Raw genomic sequence first — 13,140 nt, 5'->3', positions numbered from 1 at the left:
GAGCAAGTGTTTGCCCTACACCACCAACTTTCTACAGTGGCCCAGAATAGAGGACCCACCCCAGATGTAAATATGAATAATAATGTAATATTGTGTAAAACACAAACACAAGTCATAGTAATAAGGGAAACTTAATGTTGTTATTTCAAGTGGAGCCACAATAGGATTTGAATGTAAATATTGACTCACACTGCACCTGTTTGGTATTTTGGTAACTCACCATCGACCACAAAGGTGCAGAGAAGCAAGTGTTATCTGCATTCCTGCAGTACACTATCATTAAAAAGGAAACATTAACGTAATGTTAATTTTCAATATGCTGTATAGTAGCTAAATCTAATCATAACCTAAAATGAAACTGTGTACATGTGGAGACAGTAACACATCCATGAATATGGCACCCTGCAAGATGAGCTTGCTCTGTAGGTCGCCCAGGTCATTCAAATCTAATCTAATTGAAAAATAGATACACATTTTCATTTTGTCATTACAAAATGAATCATCATGTTCATAATTATATGAAAGCACAGTAATAATTTGTGATGTATTATTTCTCTTTGCAGTTGTGAAAAATCACAGGGAAAGAAACGTGAGAAACCTGATTCCTCCAGCAGCTAAACAATAATCTTATAGAAAGACAGGCAGGGGGACACAAGCAGGGGATTACATAGTGAATAGTGGGATAACTGAACGTTTATGTGAAAATATGAGACGACAGAAAATATCTAAATGAAATCCAAGGAAGGATCAGTGTAACATCATTTTATCAATACGTGATCCTACTGGATAATCCACAATCTTTCAGAATAATGTTTGGCTTTTAGAGACTGAGCTGAGCAAGTGGATATTATTCACTGTATTAACATTTTCAGACTCTACCTAGCACACTGTTTAACTGTGAAGTAGCTGAATGACAGTGTGTTGGATAGAAGTGTTGGTTTATGGCATACAGTGCTTTAACACTCACTGTAATTGGATTTGTCTGTGTTTTCACAACTGGCCTGTTTTTTACTTGAGTGTGGAAGCTAAACTACTATTGAATTTACACAAGCAAGTGTTAATAATAGAATTGAAAAAATAAATATTTGAAATCATGGTAATGTGTGTTTGCACGGAGTTAAATCAGAGATGTTTTGTGGTTGTGTCCTTTCTCCTGTGTTATTTGAGTTCCTTAATGAAGATCAGTTTTCTCTAACTGCAATCTCGGCTGACAACAACTGAGACTGACTCAGTTGTTGGAGCCTGTGTATTTGCAGTACCTTGATACTGCGGCTCCATCCCTGATCACTTTTGTGCAGAATCTGGCCCTAAATGTTATTATTTATACACTACAAAACCTGCAAGATTAAACAGTGGATGCACAATGAGAGAATATTAATGTGTGAAGCGTAAAGTTGAGAAATTCCATGTGTCTTGTGATTGATGTGAGAAGGAAGTACAGTATGATATACCCACCTTCATCTAATTTTATACCTTCTCTTATCTCGAACACTGTGGAAAGAATCATTGAAACCAATGAAAGTCACAAAAGAAAAACATTTTATAGGATCAGAGGGGAATGGCCATGTGTGACGGACCAGTTGCCAGTTTTTGAAATGCACAGACATTTAGTTGTAATCCATCCCTGATTATCAATTTTTAGAAAAAGTAAATCCATCATTATAGAGCTTCAGGACTGTCTCGTTTCTTTACATTTGTGTATGTATCAATGTCACTCATGAGATCACTGTGACATTGAGCTAGTTGGATAATTCTGACCCTAACAAACCTGAGTACACTGCGTTGTGTCTCTGTAACCTGAGAAGAGAAATACTGCCAGCGAAGCCAACAGGAAGAGAGAGATATGCAGTGAGAAGTGAGGGGCAGGAGCAGGAGCGGGGTATACACAGACAGATGGATGGATAATGTGCTTATGACTCAAGATCTCCCAGGAGACATTGCTGTCTGGCTGTGTCACACCCCGGTTTCATCACTAAGCCCTCCTCCTGTCTCACCTTTTATCACACTTGTGTGTTTTCTGTCTTCCTCTCATTCAGTTTCCTGTGGTTGTCACGTCACACTGAACCTGACGGACTCTCCTCTGTCCTCTCCACTCCTCTTCTCTCTTTTCCTGCTCTCTCTCCCCACCCTCTTGTTTGCTTGTTTGCTCTAATGGATGATGCTAATGCCCATGATCAGTTACATCCTTCTGGGGGAGATTCCTGCCTTCAGCTGCTCATTGAGGGACACTATACGCCTGCTGAGATCATTCACTCATTCATTCCATCCATCAGTCCATAAATGTTTTTTGCAATGAATCCATTGTTCTGCTCATTACCTTTTTACGAGACAACAGCTCTACTGCTTGTGGCTTAAAAGTTCCCTCTCATTAATCCATCAATTCACTGATCATTTAATTTATTCATTCTTTCATTGATTAATTTGTCATTTATCTGCTTATCTAACATTTTCATCAACTTCTCCATCCATCCTTTTGTCGCCTTTGTGATGAATTATTGCTAAAATAGATCCATTCATTTATTGTTCACTTGAACCCATTGATCATAGTGAAGTGATTCTACGTGAATGCTCACTCTCAGTATCTGTTTCCCAGTCACAGTCTGGTAGTTTTAGTCTTTGATTATGTGAAAGGGGTATTAGGTATCAGCTAATGACCCAGTCTTTGTCTGACTGCCTCAGTCATCTGGGAGGGAGTTTGTGTGTGTGTGTGTGTGTGTGTGTGTGTGTGTGTGTGTGTGTGTGTGTGTGTGTGTGTGTGTGTGTGTGTGTGTGTGTATATGCACTTGTATTATTGTACTGTAACCTCTTTAGGACTGTTCTAGCATAAACTCAAAGCTTAAGGTTTTGCTCCGTTTGTCAACAATGATGGAAGTCAATGAAAAGTTAAAGGGATAGAAAAGGTGAGAACAACAAGGTTTGTCTGAAGTACAAACGTTGTTGCAGCCAAATCCAATATAATTGAAGTAAACGGTGACTGATTCTTCAAATGTGACAAGGCAACAGAAAAGAAACTGATAATACCAAGTTTCGGGAAGCCCTGAAATTCATATTGGACTCGAAATGCCGTCATTTACAACATGTTTTAAGCCTTGTGTTTCCAGTGTGTGCGTGCCAACATGAACACGGCTCAGAGTACGATATCAGAGGACATTTGGGCTTAAAACAAAGTGTAAATGCAGCCGTTTTGAGTCGAATTTAAATGTCAGGGCTTTCAGACACTTGGATGACAACACACAAGTAGTATGAAGGTTATGTTTTATTCTGTTATTTTTCTATGTCGGAAGAAGGAGTCCCAAAAAACCCCTGAAACTCCAAAAGTATTTTCTGGACTCACTGAAACACTTAACCCAACAGTTGACATTGTTACAACAAACCATAGCATTTTCCCTGATTCCACAATTGCACTGACGCAAAACAAACAGACTCCCATGCTGCATCAGGGAAACTGTCTTTAACTTTGGTTGATGCTGGACAGTACTGATCCTGTGATTTGTGGGGACAAATTACCTATATGTTCATTTAAATTGGAGGACTTTGGGAATGCACAACACAAAAACCTTTTTCTAAATTTAGACTACTGAAGCTTTATCTAAGCTTTGACTGTACAATTGTGAACATTTTTACAAAATCAAAAACAAAAGAAAAAATCTCTTAAAGTGTAAAGTGTAACCTTTTTTGTAAGAGACCCTATCTACTATATGTAAGGTGATATGACATGATCTAAAATATTGAGGGGTTCCACAAGGACCCATTAAGTTATGATTGTAGGATCATGCATTAGCCTGACTACGTCCCACAGAAACCAAAGACAACTCATGTCCATTACATCCATCTCACCAGCCACCACCGTCTGTCAGCAATCATTTATGATAACTACCAGTCTCACAGCAATCAGCAGACACACATGGAGACACAGTCATTATCCAGCGTTATTTATTGGAAATTAGGGAATACTGATTCTGATGTTTGTTGAGATTTGAAATAAAAATGTGAGCAGTTGGCTCATTAATTGCACTGAGCGTCTATTAGGCTGCATAAACCCAGAAGTGGCATCATTGTTGGCCTCAGCCCATGTCTAATACTCAGAAGTCCCACTGCCAAGCCCAGTGTGAGAGAGTATGTGTGTGTGTGTGTGTGTGTGTGTGTGTGTGTGTGTGTGTGTGTGTGTGTGTGTGTGTGTGTGTGTGTGTGTGTGTGTCTGTATGTCTGTGTGTCTGTATGTCTGTGTGTGTCTGTCTGTCTGTCTGTCTGTGTGTGTGTGTGTGTGTGTTCTGTAAATATTTGATGACCTTAACTATTTATGTTTCTGGTTTGATTCTGGCACAAAAATATTTAATCACATTCCTTTCACACTTTCTCCCATGCTAGGTAAATGGAGGTGCAGGACAGGAGCCGCTCCCCATCCCGTAAGACCAGCCGGGTAGAGCAGGTGGTGGGACGATGGCTGAGACGGTCTCGAGACTTAGGCAGCAGGTCTCACTCCCTGACCAGGTAGACCTCTTCCCCCTTCCTGTTTTTTGAGTTAGATACTCGGATCTAGGATTTTTTTTAATCAAGGGCCATAAAGGGGCCTTAGGGGTCAATTATTTGCCCAAAACCCATGCACAATTCCTGATAATAATAATTTCTTACTGGGTGTCCACTAGGGGTTTGCTGCAGTAATCAGTGTTACTCAGTGTTCCGGCACATAACGATTATGTTACTTGCCCTTGGTCACATTGTCTATTTAATCTTTTTATAGACTTCATGCGTTCATTTTTGTATATCAATGGTAGTGCCCACGTCACCAGTTATCTATACTGTCTGATTGTAATTGTGAAAAGTCTGCACAGTGCAGCAGCACTCATATCACAGAGTACCAAGGTCTAATCACATGATGAGGGGAGAGTTAGCCAATGAGGATAATGAGAATTGGATGCTAAATATGAAAAAAATGTGGTTATTTGAGGGTCTACCAACTTACTGCTGTTCATTCTACAATGAAGCAACAGCGCAAAACTTCGTAAAGATCTTTGAGGAGTGAGCCACAGTCTAGATAATTTAAGACTGCATACAACTTCAGTGCAGCAGAAGAGTGAGGCTGCTCAAAGTGAAATCTAATGTTACAGATTTCACTCAGTAAACACTGAACCAACGCACGTATTTTCTGGTTAAATGTGTGGTGTTGTTACGAGTTTATTACTCAGTGGGAACATTCCTGGCATTCTTAGTGTCCACATGAGTTATTCACTAAATCATTTTAATTAGCCTTTTCCATCTGTGCTATGTTTTGCTACTCTCTGTTTTTATTCTGCTGATTATTCTTATATACATGTATAAACAAGAATTTATTAAATTGCTATAACAGAATGTGATGTGTAATGTTCCTGTAAGATGTCAGATTTCATAGCTTAGATCTTATTTATTTCTGTCTCTCTGTTCCTCTCCAGAGACCGGGTTGCAGTGAATGGGAAGAGTGCAGAGTCCAGTGGCTCGGATCAGAGGAATTACCCATTTCGTTTCAATATTCAGATTCCACGGGACCCCACCCTCAACTCTTATGGCCTCACGCTCTCCCCCCAAGCCCCCATCCTGGTACAAGAGGTCCAGCCAGGTACGAAAGACTTATGAAATGTTAACCATGTAATGGGGATCTGCAATTTTAACTTTATATAGTGATAATATTACGTAGTTAGTGACATCTCAGCTCTACTTTCATTCGTATACTGACTGTCAATGGAACACTTACAGGGTCATGACACTGATGACTAAACTTAAATCTGGTTTGTCTGAAGTACAAACCTTTAAAACATGTTTTTTCTAATTCTTTAAAACATGATAGCTCAAGAACACCTAGAGGGACTTTCTTCAAAGTATAAATGTTCACTTTGACTCAGGAATGAACTGATTAGATTTTGTCTGCCAAAGTCACAGTGACCCTACAAAACATTTCTTTTACTTTCTAGAGGCGTTATCTGAAAAGTCCAGTGTGTAAGATTTAGGTGAAAGGGAACTAGAAATTTAATGTAGATAATCCTCATGATGTTTTCACTAACTCGTTTCATCTAAATTTTATGAATTGTAGTTTTCTTTACCCAAGAAAAGACCCTTTATATTTAAATACTTTATATTTACATGGAGGGGATCCTCTCTATGGAGGCCACCATGTTTTTTACATTAGTCCAGACTGGACAAACTAAACATCTTTTTTTATGACAATTAAAGGCTACCAGAGGATCTTTTTCATGTTTGGAAGGAGAGGGTGAGGTGAGGGGTGTTCAACTGCAACATGCAATTTCAACAATAGATAATGTAAAATTCTAAACACTGTACCTTTAAATATGCCTCAAGAGAATCTTGTCAAATTTGGCACAAATGTTGACAAATTTGATTTGGGTGGTCAGAGTCAGGGTCATGGTGGCCTTACAAAACCTGGACTTTTGAACATGATATCTGCCTTTGGGGAATTTCTTCAATTTCTTACCATTTGTCACTGGGACTCAGATATTATCTGATTAGAGGTAAAGGTTACGGTGACTTCAAGTGAGTCTGGAAAAAAAAATATGTAGACCAAAGACTGCACTGGTGGCAGAGGCGTTTTTTTTATACATGGTTCTTGTATACACAGATGTGTAACAGTCTTCTACACATACCCAAAACACAGCACTCATATCTCAGGAGTAGAGGAAATAAAGAATTTCTCAGTGTTAGGGAGTTTGATTTCATAGCTGACACTGTATGTTCAGTTTAGCTTTGTCCCCATTGTAAATCTCTCACTCAATAAAGGATTAATTGCCTCTTAAAGCCGATGCCAACCTGTGTGCCATGTGCAGTGAATAATTAATTTATAATAATTGCTGAGCTTGTTTTGAACCAAATGTCTGTCTCCGTCTCTGTCTTGTCTTGCAATGTGTTTACATGACTCCTCATGTCATGATAAAGTACTAGAGGCCAACTAATTGATTTTTGGGGGTCGTTGCTGATACCAGGAGTAGTATCAGCCAATATATTTAAAAACTTGAATGACACTCAGTAGAGTGCAAACCTCTACCAAGGCCCAACAGGGTTTAATCTGTTTATTGTAAACAATATTAAAATACATGTTTTATGTTTATATATAAACTCTCAAAGCTCATCGCAAATATCATGTTCTCACCCACAACCTCCTTGAGCATTCGCTGCCATTAATGAATCTAATGCTTCATTCAAAGAAATCTGTGGAAACTTTCTGTCCATGTTTATCGATTAATATATTTTATTTTGTTTGTGTGTGTAGTAGTTGTTTGATATAACTGATCGTTTAATGAACCTGGATTTCGTGACTTCCTGCGGTGAGACAGTTAGGTCTGTAGGGTTCTTAAAAAACAAACAATGCAACAGTGTGAGATGAAAGCAGGTCACAAGCTACTGCTGAGTCTATAGTAAATTGTGTTTTTCTAAATTGTGACATGTCCCATTTAGAAAATATATTGTGTCTATAAGTTAATTGTCAATATTTTGCCAGTCAAGGGTTGAAGATACCTCGCAGCCTTTATAGATCCAAGTATTGAAGAATAGACACACAACACAGGAAATTACCATTTACCATTAAAAAAGATTAAAAAAACAAAATACATTTCCAAATATTGCAATATATTTAGATAAATATGTTAAAGATGAAGGGTAAAGGGAGACTGTGGACTGCTAATTAACCTGTATTTTTGATCTTCCTCCAGTGGGACAGTTAGGTTTGTAGAGTTTGTAGAACCAAAAATACACCAGTGTGTAAGGAAAGTAGACCACCAGAATAAAGAGCTACTGCATCTGATCCACCCCTGTTGCTATATGAATGCAAAAATTGTACACACCCAGGCTTGACAACACAAGGACATTTTGTGTGCGCAGGTGGTCCTGCAGATGGCCGGCTCATCCCTGGCGACCAGCTTGTGAAGATCAATAACGTCGCTGTCGATGACCTGACCCCAGAGCAAGCTGTTGAAATAATCAGGTCTACACTGACAGCTGCAATCACAAACACACATGCACATGCATGATTATTGGTATACGCGCCACACAAAACTGAAATAAGTAACGCACATCACGTCTAACAACAACACCCTCCCTTTCTTGTATTTCAGGGAGTGTCAAGATACGTTGACAATGACTGTCCTCAGAACAATGCTGGTGAGTCTGCTGTGTTGAACTAACCACACATAGAGACACACACCTTGCAGAAAGGTACATTTACAGACAAAGATACACTGGTAAACTCGTTGATAGCTGGATTAAGACTGATCCTCTGTCAGCAGAACTTTAGATGAACTTAACTTAAGTTTCCTGTTTCCTCTTTTCCTTATGTTGTAGAAAAACAAACATAAGCCTCTGCAGTCTATCTACACACAAGAACATACAATCCATCCTGTACACACTGTCAATATACACACTCAATACATCCCTTCATCAGCTTGGGGTCAAGTGTCATTGGTAACAAGGATCTTGTCACCAAGGTACCACCACTACATCACTGTCAACAGTAACAAGATGTGATACCCCCTCCCCTCTCACTCTCACACAAACACATAAACCCACACACAAGAACTGTCTATCTGAGTGTGTGTGTGCGTGCGTGTGCTGTCTGTATCAGTGAAGTTGACGTATGTATTTGCACTAAGGTAAAGTAGATGGGTAAACAAATTGCTGCTCCTCAGCAGCTCTGCTGATGGAGGCACCATCACCACCATGTGATTCATAGCTCACAGCTCCTCCAAGAAATCATTACTGAGCTGCGAGGATTTATTAGCATTGCCCAGGAAATATTTATTGTTGTGATGTGTGTTGATGGTAACACAACATCGTAAGACTTTTGCAACTAGGCATGCACAAGTGAAGATTTTTTTCATCTTGATCACAATGTGATTTAAGGGCAGTTTCTAGTGCCTTTGATACACCCACAGTAGCTGGTTTTGCAATTATTAAGGAATCCGTTTGTTTGCAAGTACCTGTACTCCAAAATCTCCAAACCTTTAAAATGTATACATGCATTTAGTTACCATTGTTTTTTACCCCCTATGATTTAACCAAAAAATTAAACAGCCTTGATTTATGCAGATAAGCCTTTTTTTATCCTGCATCAAGATTAAATATGCAATATCAACATCGTTGTTTTTGTTTGATATACTGTATATCAAAACATTTTCTTAGCAAAATGAGGCGAAGAACAACAAAAAAATTATTTCAACTGCAAGCTTTGGTCTGTTCCCAGGAGTAGTGTCCTTACACAACCTAGTTCATTATCCACTCATTGAAAATAATAAAATGTGTTTGAATTGGGTAGATTTCGTTATGTATCATTCCATTTGCCTTTGTACCACTTCAGTGTGCTTCACTAAACTTCACCCCACACATCCAAATTCAATTCAAATCAATTATATAAAATTTACCATGACAACTTAATTTATTGATTTGTTTTCTTTACAGGGCCCAAAGTCATCATTCATCACACCGGAGAAGAGGGCCAAGCTCAGGTCCAACCCTGTGAAAGTTCACTTTGCAGAGGAGGTGGAAGTAAATGGGCACTGTCAGGTGAGTTGGAGAATATGTTTCACTGGTGTTGTTTCCCTTGATGCCAAAGCCCATGTTCAACTCCTCCATCCCCTTCGTTGTGATGTTATATCTCAAATGTTTAATATGCCTCTTCCTTGAATTTAAAAAAAATTACATTAGAAGGCAGTGTTGGGAGGCGGACCTAAGACACGCCTGCCTACGGTGTCATTTAGACTGAACAACCAAGGGGCAGGAGAGGAAGGAAGACGGTGGATTTTCCACAGTATGAATTCAATCTATGGTGGTAACAGGGGTGCACATCATGTTCACAAAGGTCAGTCTCATGCTTGACAGGTACACAAACTAAAGCTTGAAAGAACTGCAGCTGAAACTATGAGGTATGACTGTCAATGTGGACGTTAAAAATGTTATGGATCATAGCGCGAGCAGATGCGAGTGTGGAGTATAGCACTGTAACTAGCACACACAAATTTAGAGATCAAAGGTTATGATCAGTCAATCAATCAAAGAAATGGTACTTTTATTGCCCATATTCACAAATCACTATTTCTTTAATAGGGCTTAACAAGATGTGACATCCTCTGTCCCTCAACAAGGGTGAGGAAAAATAAAAACAAAACACCATATTAAAAAGGAAAAAAAAACTCAGAGAGAGAAATATGTGAGGATCCCTCTACCAGGATGAACAGAAGTGCAATAGATGCCACGTGTACCAGATGCTTCAACAAATATTTACAACATTGATATGAAAAGACAGTGTCTAAAATAGATAGAGAGGTGTATCAATGCCTTAAGTATTTATACAAAAGAAATGTCTGACAGAGAAGGAGGCATTTTTTATGAGGTTTTGCCAACAATGGTTGTATATGTGAGAAGACATATTGAATATCTAAGCAATCGAGTAGTAATTATAATCCATGATCAGGTGCCACCATGATCCACCACCACAATCACAATCCAAGATCTACGATCCACGACCACGATGTGCCAGCAGCCGCGATAGTCAAGTCAGTAACATGTATTGATGCAACATTAATGTGATGAAGACAGAGAAGAGTAAGGAGATGCTCCATGTGTCATGTGTCCCCTGATAATCCAAATAGATCACAGCATATCTAAGAGCTGATCCAAAACAGACCTGAACCAGCTTAACTATAAACTTTATCAAAATGACGGTTTTAAGCCTACTCTGTACTCTGTCATCTGAAACTGGGAGATGAATCCACAGGAGCTGATAGTTGAAGGCTTTTACTTTAGAAACTTTAGGGATAACAAGTAAGCCTGAATTACGAGAGCTCAGATCTAGTGGGGTGATTGGATTTAAGGTATGATGGTGACATATTGTTAAAGGCTTTGTAGGTGAGGAGGAGAATTTAAATGTTATACTAAATTTAACAGGAACAGAGCTTCAGAGTAACTTTTTACATCGGTTGCACAAGCACATAATTCAGGTGCACTGCAATAATACAGCTATTATACTTTTTCTTGACAGTTCAAATATACATTGGGAATTTCTTAACTAGGGCTGGATTCAATTTGATTTGTTCAAATATTGATTCAGTTCAGGATATTTCATTGTACAATACCAATTTTGCCTGGATGTGAAACTAGAAAGATAATTAAAGAAACAAATCAGGATTGAAAGATCGCTCCGATGATGACCAAACTGATAATGCTGCATGTGCTGTTGCTATATGGCTGACAAACAAATAACAGACTGAAGAAGTGCCATCTATTACTTGTTTCCAGTTTGCTGTTTCTCACGAATGTTTCTCATGAAGTCCAGCTGATGCCATTCCACATTAACCAAGTGGATGACAGAACACTCCCTTCCTGGCATCATTACTTGTCACATCTAGCATCACAGAAGAAACCTTAGGATACAGTTCCAGAAGAAGAATGACCTCAGAAATAGGTCGCATATAACTTTTAAGTGCCTCATACTGCCCTGTTATGCCCCGCGATTATGTGGCCCTATGAGGTGAACAACATGTAAAATAACTGACCACCACTGACACGAATCAACATCAGCAAGCCTTTAAAACACCCAAACTATGAGATTTATTATTATCAAATGACAACACAGACAATGTGAAAATCCCAGGCTGAGGCCCAGCAGAACCAGCAGTCCCCACACTGGAAGCCTCTCTTCTGATCCTGACAAAAGAGTTCCTCAATCCACTGGCCAGGTGCACTTCATCGATGACTGATCAGTTTAATCAGGGTGGAGCTAGAGGAGAGACAAGAGAAGAACAAAGTCAGAGTACAGGAACACATAACAACCCTCAGGAGAGAGAGAGGTGCTTTATGCATGATGGGTGTTCCCTTGTATTCAAGGCATATAGTAGCATAACAAGGGGATGGTTCAGGGCTCGCCAGCCCTAGCTATAAAGCTTTAGGAAAGTTTTAAGTCTGAACCTTAAATGTAGTGATGGTGTTTGCCTCCCAAACCCAAACTGGGAGCTGGTTCACCAGGAGAGGAGACTGGTACCTGAAGGCTCTATCTCCAATTCTACTCTGGCAGACTGTAGGAACCACAAAGAGAGCATTTTTACAGGGAACCAATGTAGGTAAGCTAAGACAGTTGTAATATGATCTCTTCTTCTAGTTCCTGTCAGCATATGTGGAGGCTCTTCACAGACTTACTGGGACATTCTGATAATAAAGAATAACAGTAATCCAGTCTGAGCAACTAGTCCATGCATTCCAGACAAATGCATGGACTAGTTGCTCAGCATCCTTCTGAGACAGGTTGTTCCTAATTTACATAATATTGTGCAGATTTAAGAAAGCTGTCCAGAGACTTGTTTTATGTGTGAGTCAAATGACATGTCCTGGTCAAGCATAACTCAACGGTTCCTCACAGTGGAGCTGGGGTCCAAGCTAATGCCATCCAAGGTGAATATCTGGTCAAATAATGTTTTTCTTAGGTGTTCAGGTTCAAATACAATGACCTAAATTTAGTAGTAAAAACATGATGGGTCATCCAGTCCTTTTAGTCTGATTTGGCTTCACTGATAAATACAGCTGGATGTCATCTGCATGTGTCGTTAATCAAGATAACATGTTCCAGTCTCTATGAAATCATTTTGTGATCAATGGTGGCAAATAATTACATAACTGGCTTGTAACAGCTTTCACATTGATTTTAGAAATAGATGGAAGGTTTGATATGAGTGTATAACTACAACATTTGGGTCAAGAGTAGGCTGCTAATTCATGGTAAAATGTCTGGCTGGAATAGGATCTAAAAGACAAGTTGATGTTTTGGATGAAGAGAGCAGTGAAGTGAGCTTGAACAGAAAGAAGAAAAATGGTCTATATTATGTTGTGTAATGTAATCATATCTATTTTTTGTTTTTCCTTTAATCATCTTCTTACATATCTTAGTTGTCTTGGAGCCTCTCACAAACCACTATGTTAAGCTTTCCTAGATTATGATAGGATCAAAATTTCTGACAACAGACAGTGCTTGAAATGGCATTCATCATCATTAGGAGTAGCTTTTCCGTTTGTGAGGAGTGATGTTTTGCAGTTTATTCCTGCCATCCTGGCAGCGGATGGGAAATGAACTGGATGAGGAAAACCACAGAGCCTGGAGTGCCCATTACAAATCAC

General features: G+C 39.1%; 1 protein-coding gene across 3 annotated transcripts in view; it reads left to right on the top strand.

Annotated features, from left to right (window-relative positions):
• LOC109627294 (uncharacterized) overlaps positions 1 to 13,140 on the top strand; it is a 38,335-nt gene that overhangs the window by 11,368 nt on the left and 13,827 nt on the right. For all 3 annotated transcript variants that reach the window (XM_069530661.1, XM_020083782.2, XM_069530659.1), the window contains exons 3-7: positions 4,369 to 4,491; positions 5,430 to 5,593; positions 7,864 to 7,966; positions 8,097 to 8,142; positions 9,436 to 9,540. In XM_069530661.1, the coding sequence (XP_069386762.1) occupies positions 4,373 to 4,491; positions 5,430 to 5,593; positions 7,864 to 7,966; positions 8,097 to 8,142; positions 9,436 to 9,540 (537 nt within the window). In that variant the 5' untranslated portion in view covers positions 4,369 to 4,372. The remainder of the gene's footprint in view (positions 1 to 4,368; positions 4,492 to 5,429; positions 5,594 to 7,863; positions 7,967 to 8,096; positions 8,143 to 9,435; positions 9,541 to 13,140) is intronic.

This window comes from Paralichthys olivaceus, chromosome 8 (genome assembly GCF_024713975.1).
Source record: "Paralichthys olivaceus isolate ysfri-2021 chromosome 8, ASM2471397v2, whole genome shotgun sequence".
Lineage (NCBI taxonomy): Eukaryota > Metazoa > Chordata > Actinopteri > Pleuronectiformes > Paralichthyidae > Paralichthys > Paralichthys olivaceus.
The sequence above is the reverse complement of the archived record's forward strand: the minus strand, read 5'-3'. Positions and strand labels throughout refer to the sequence as shown.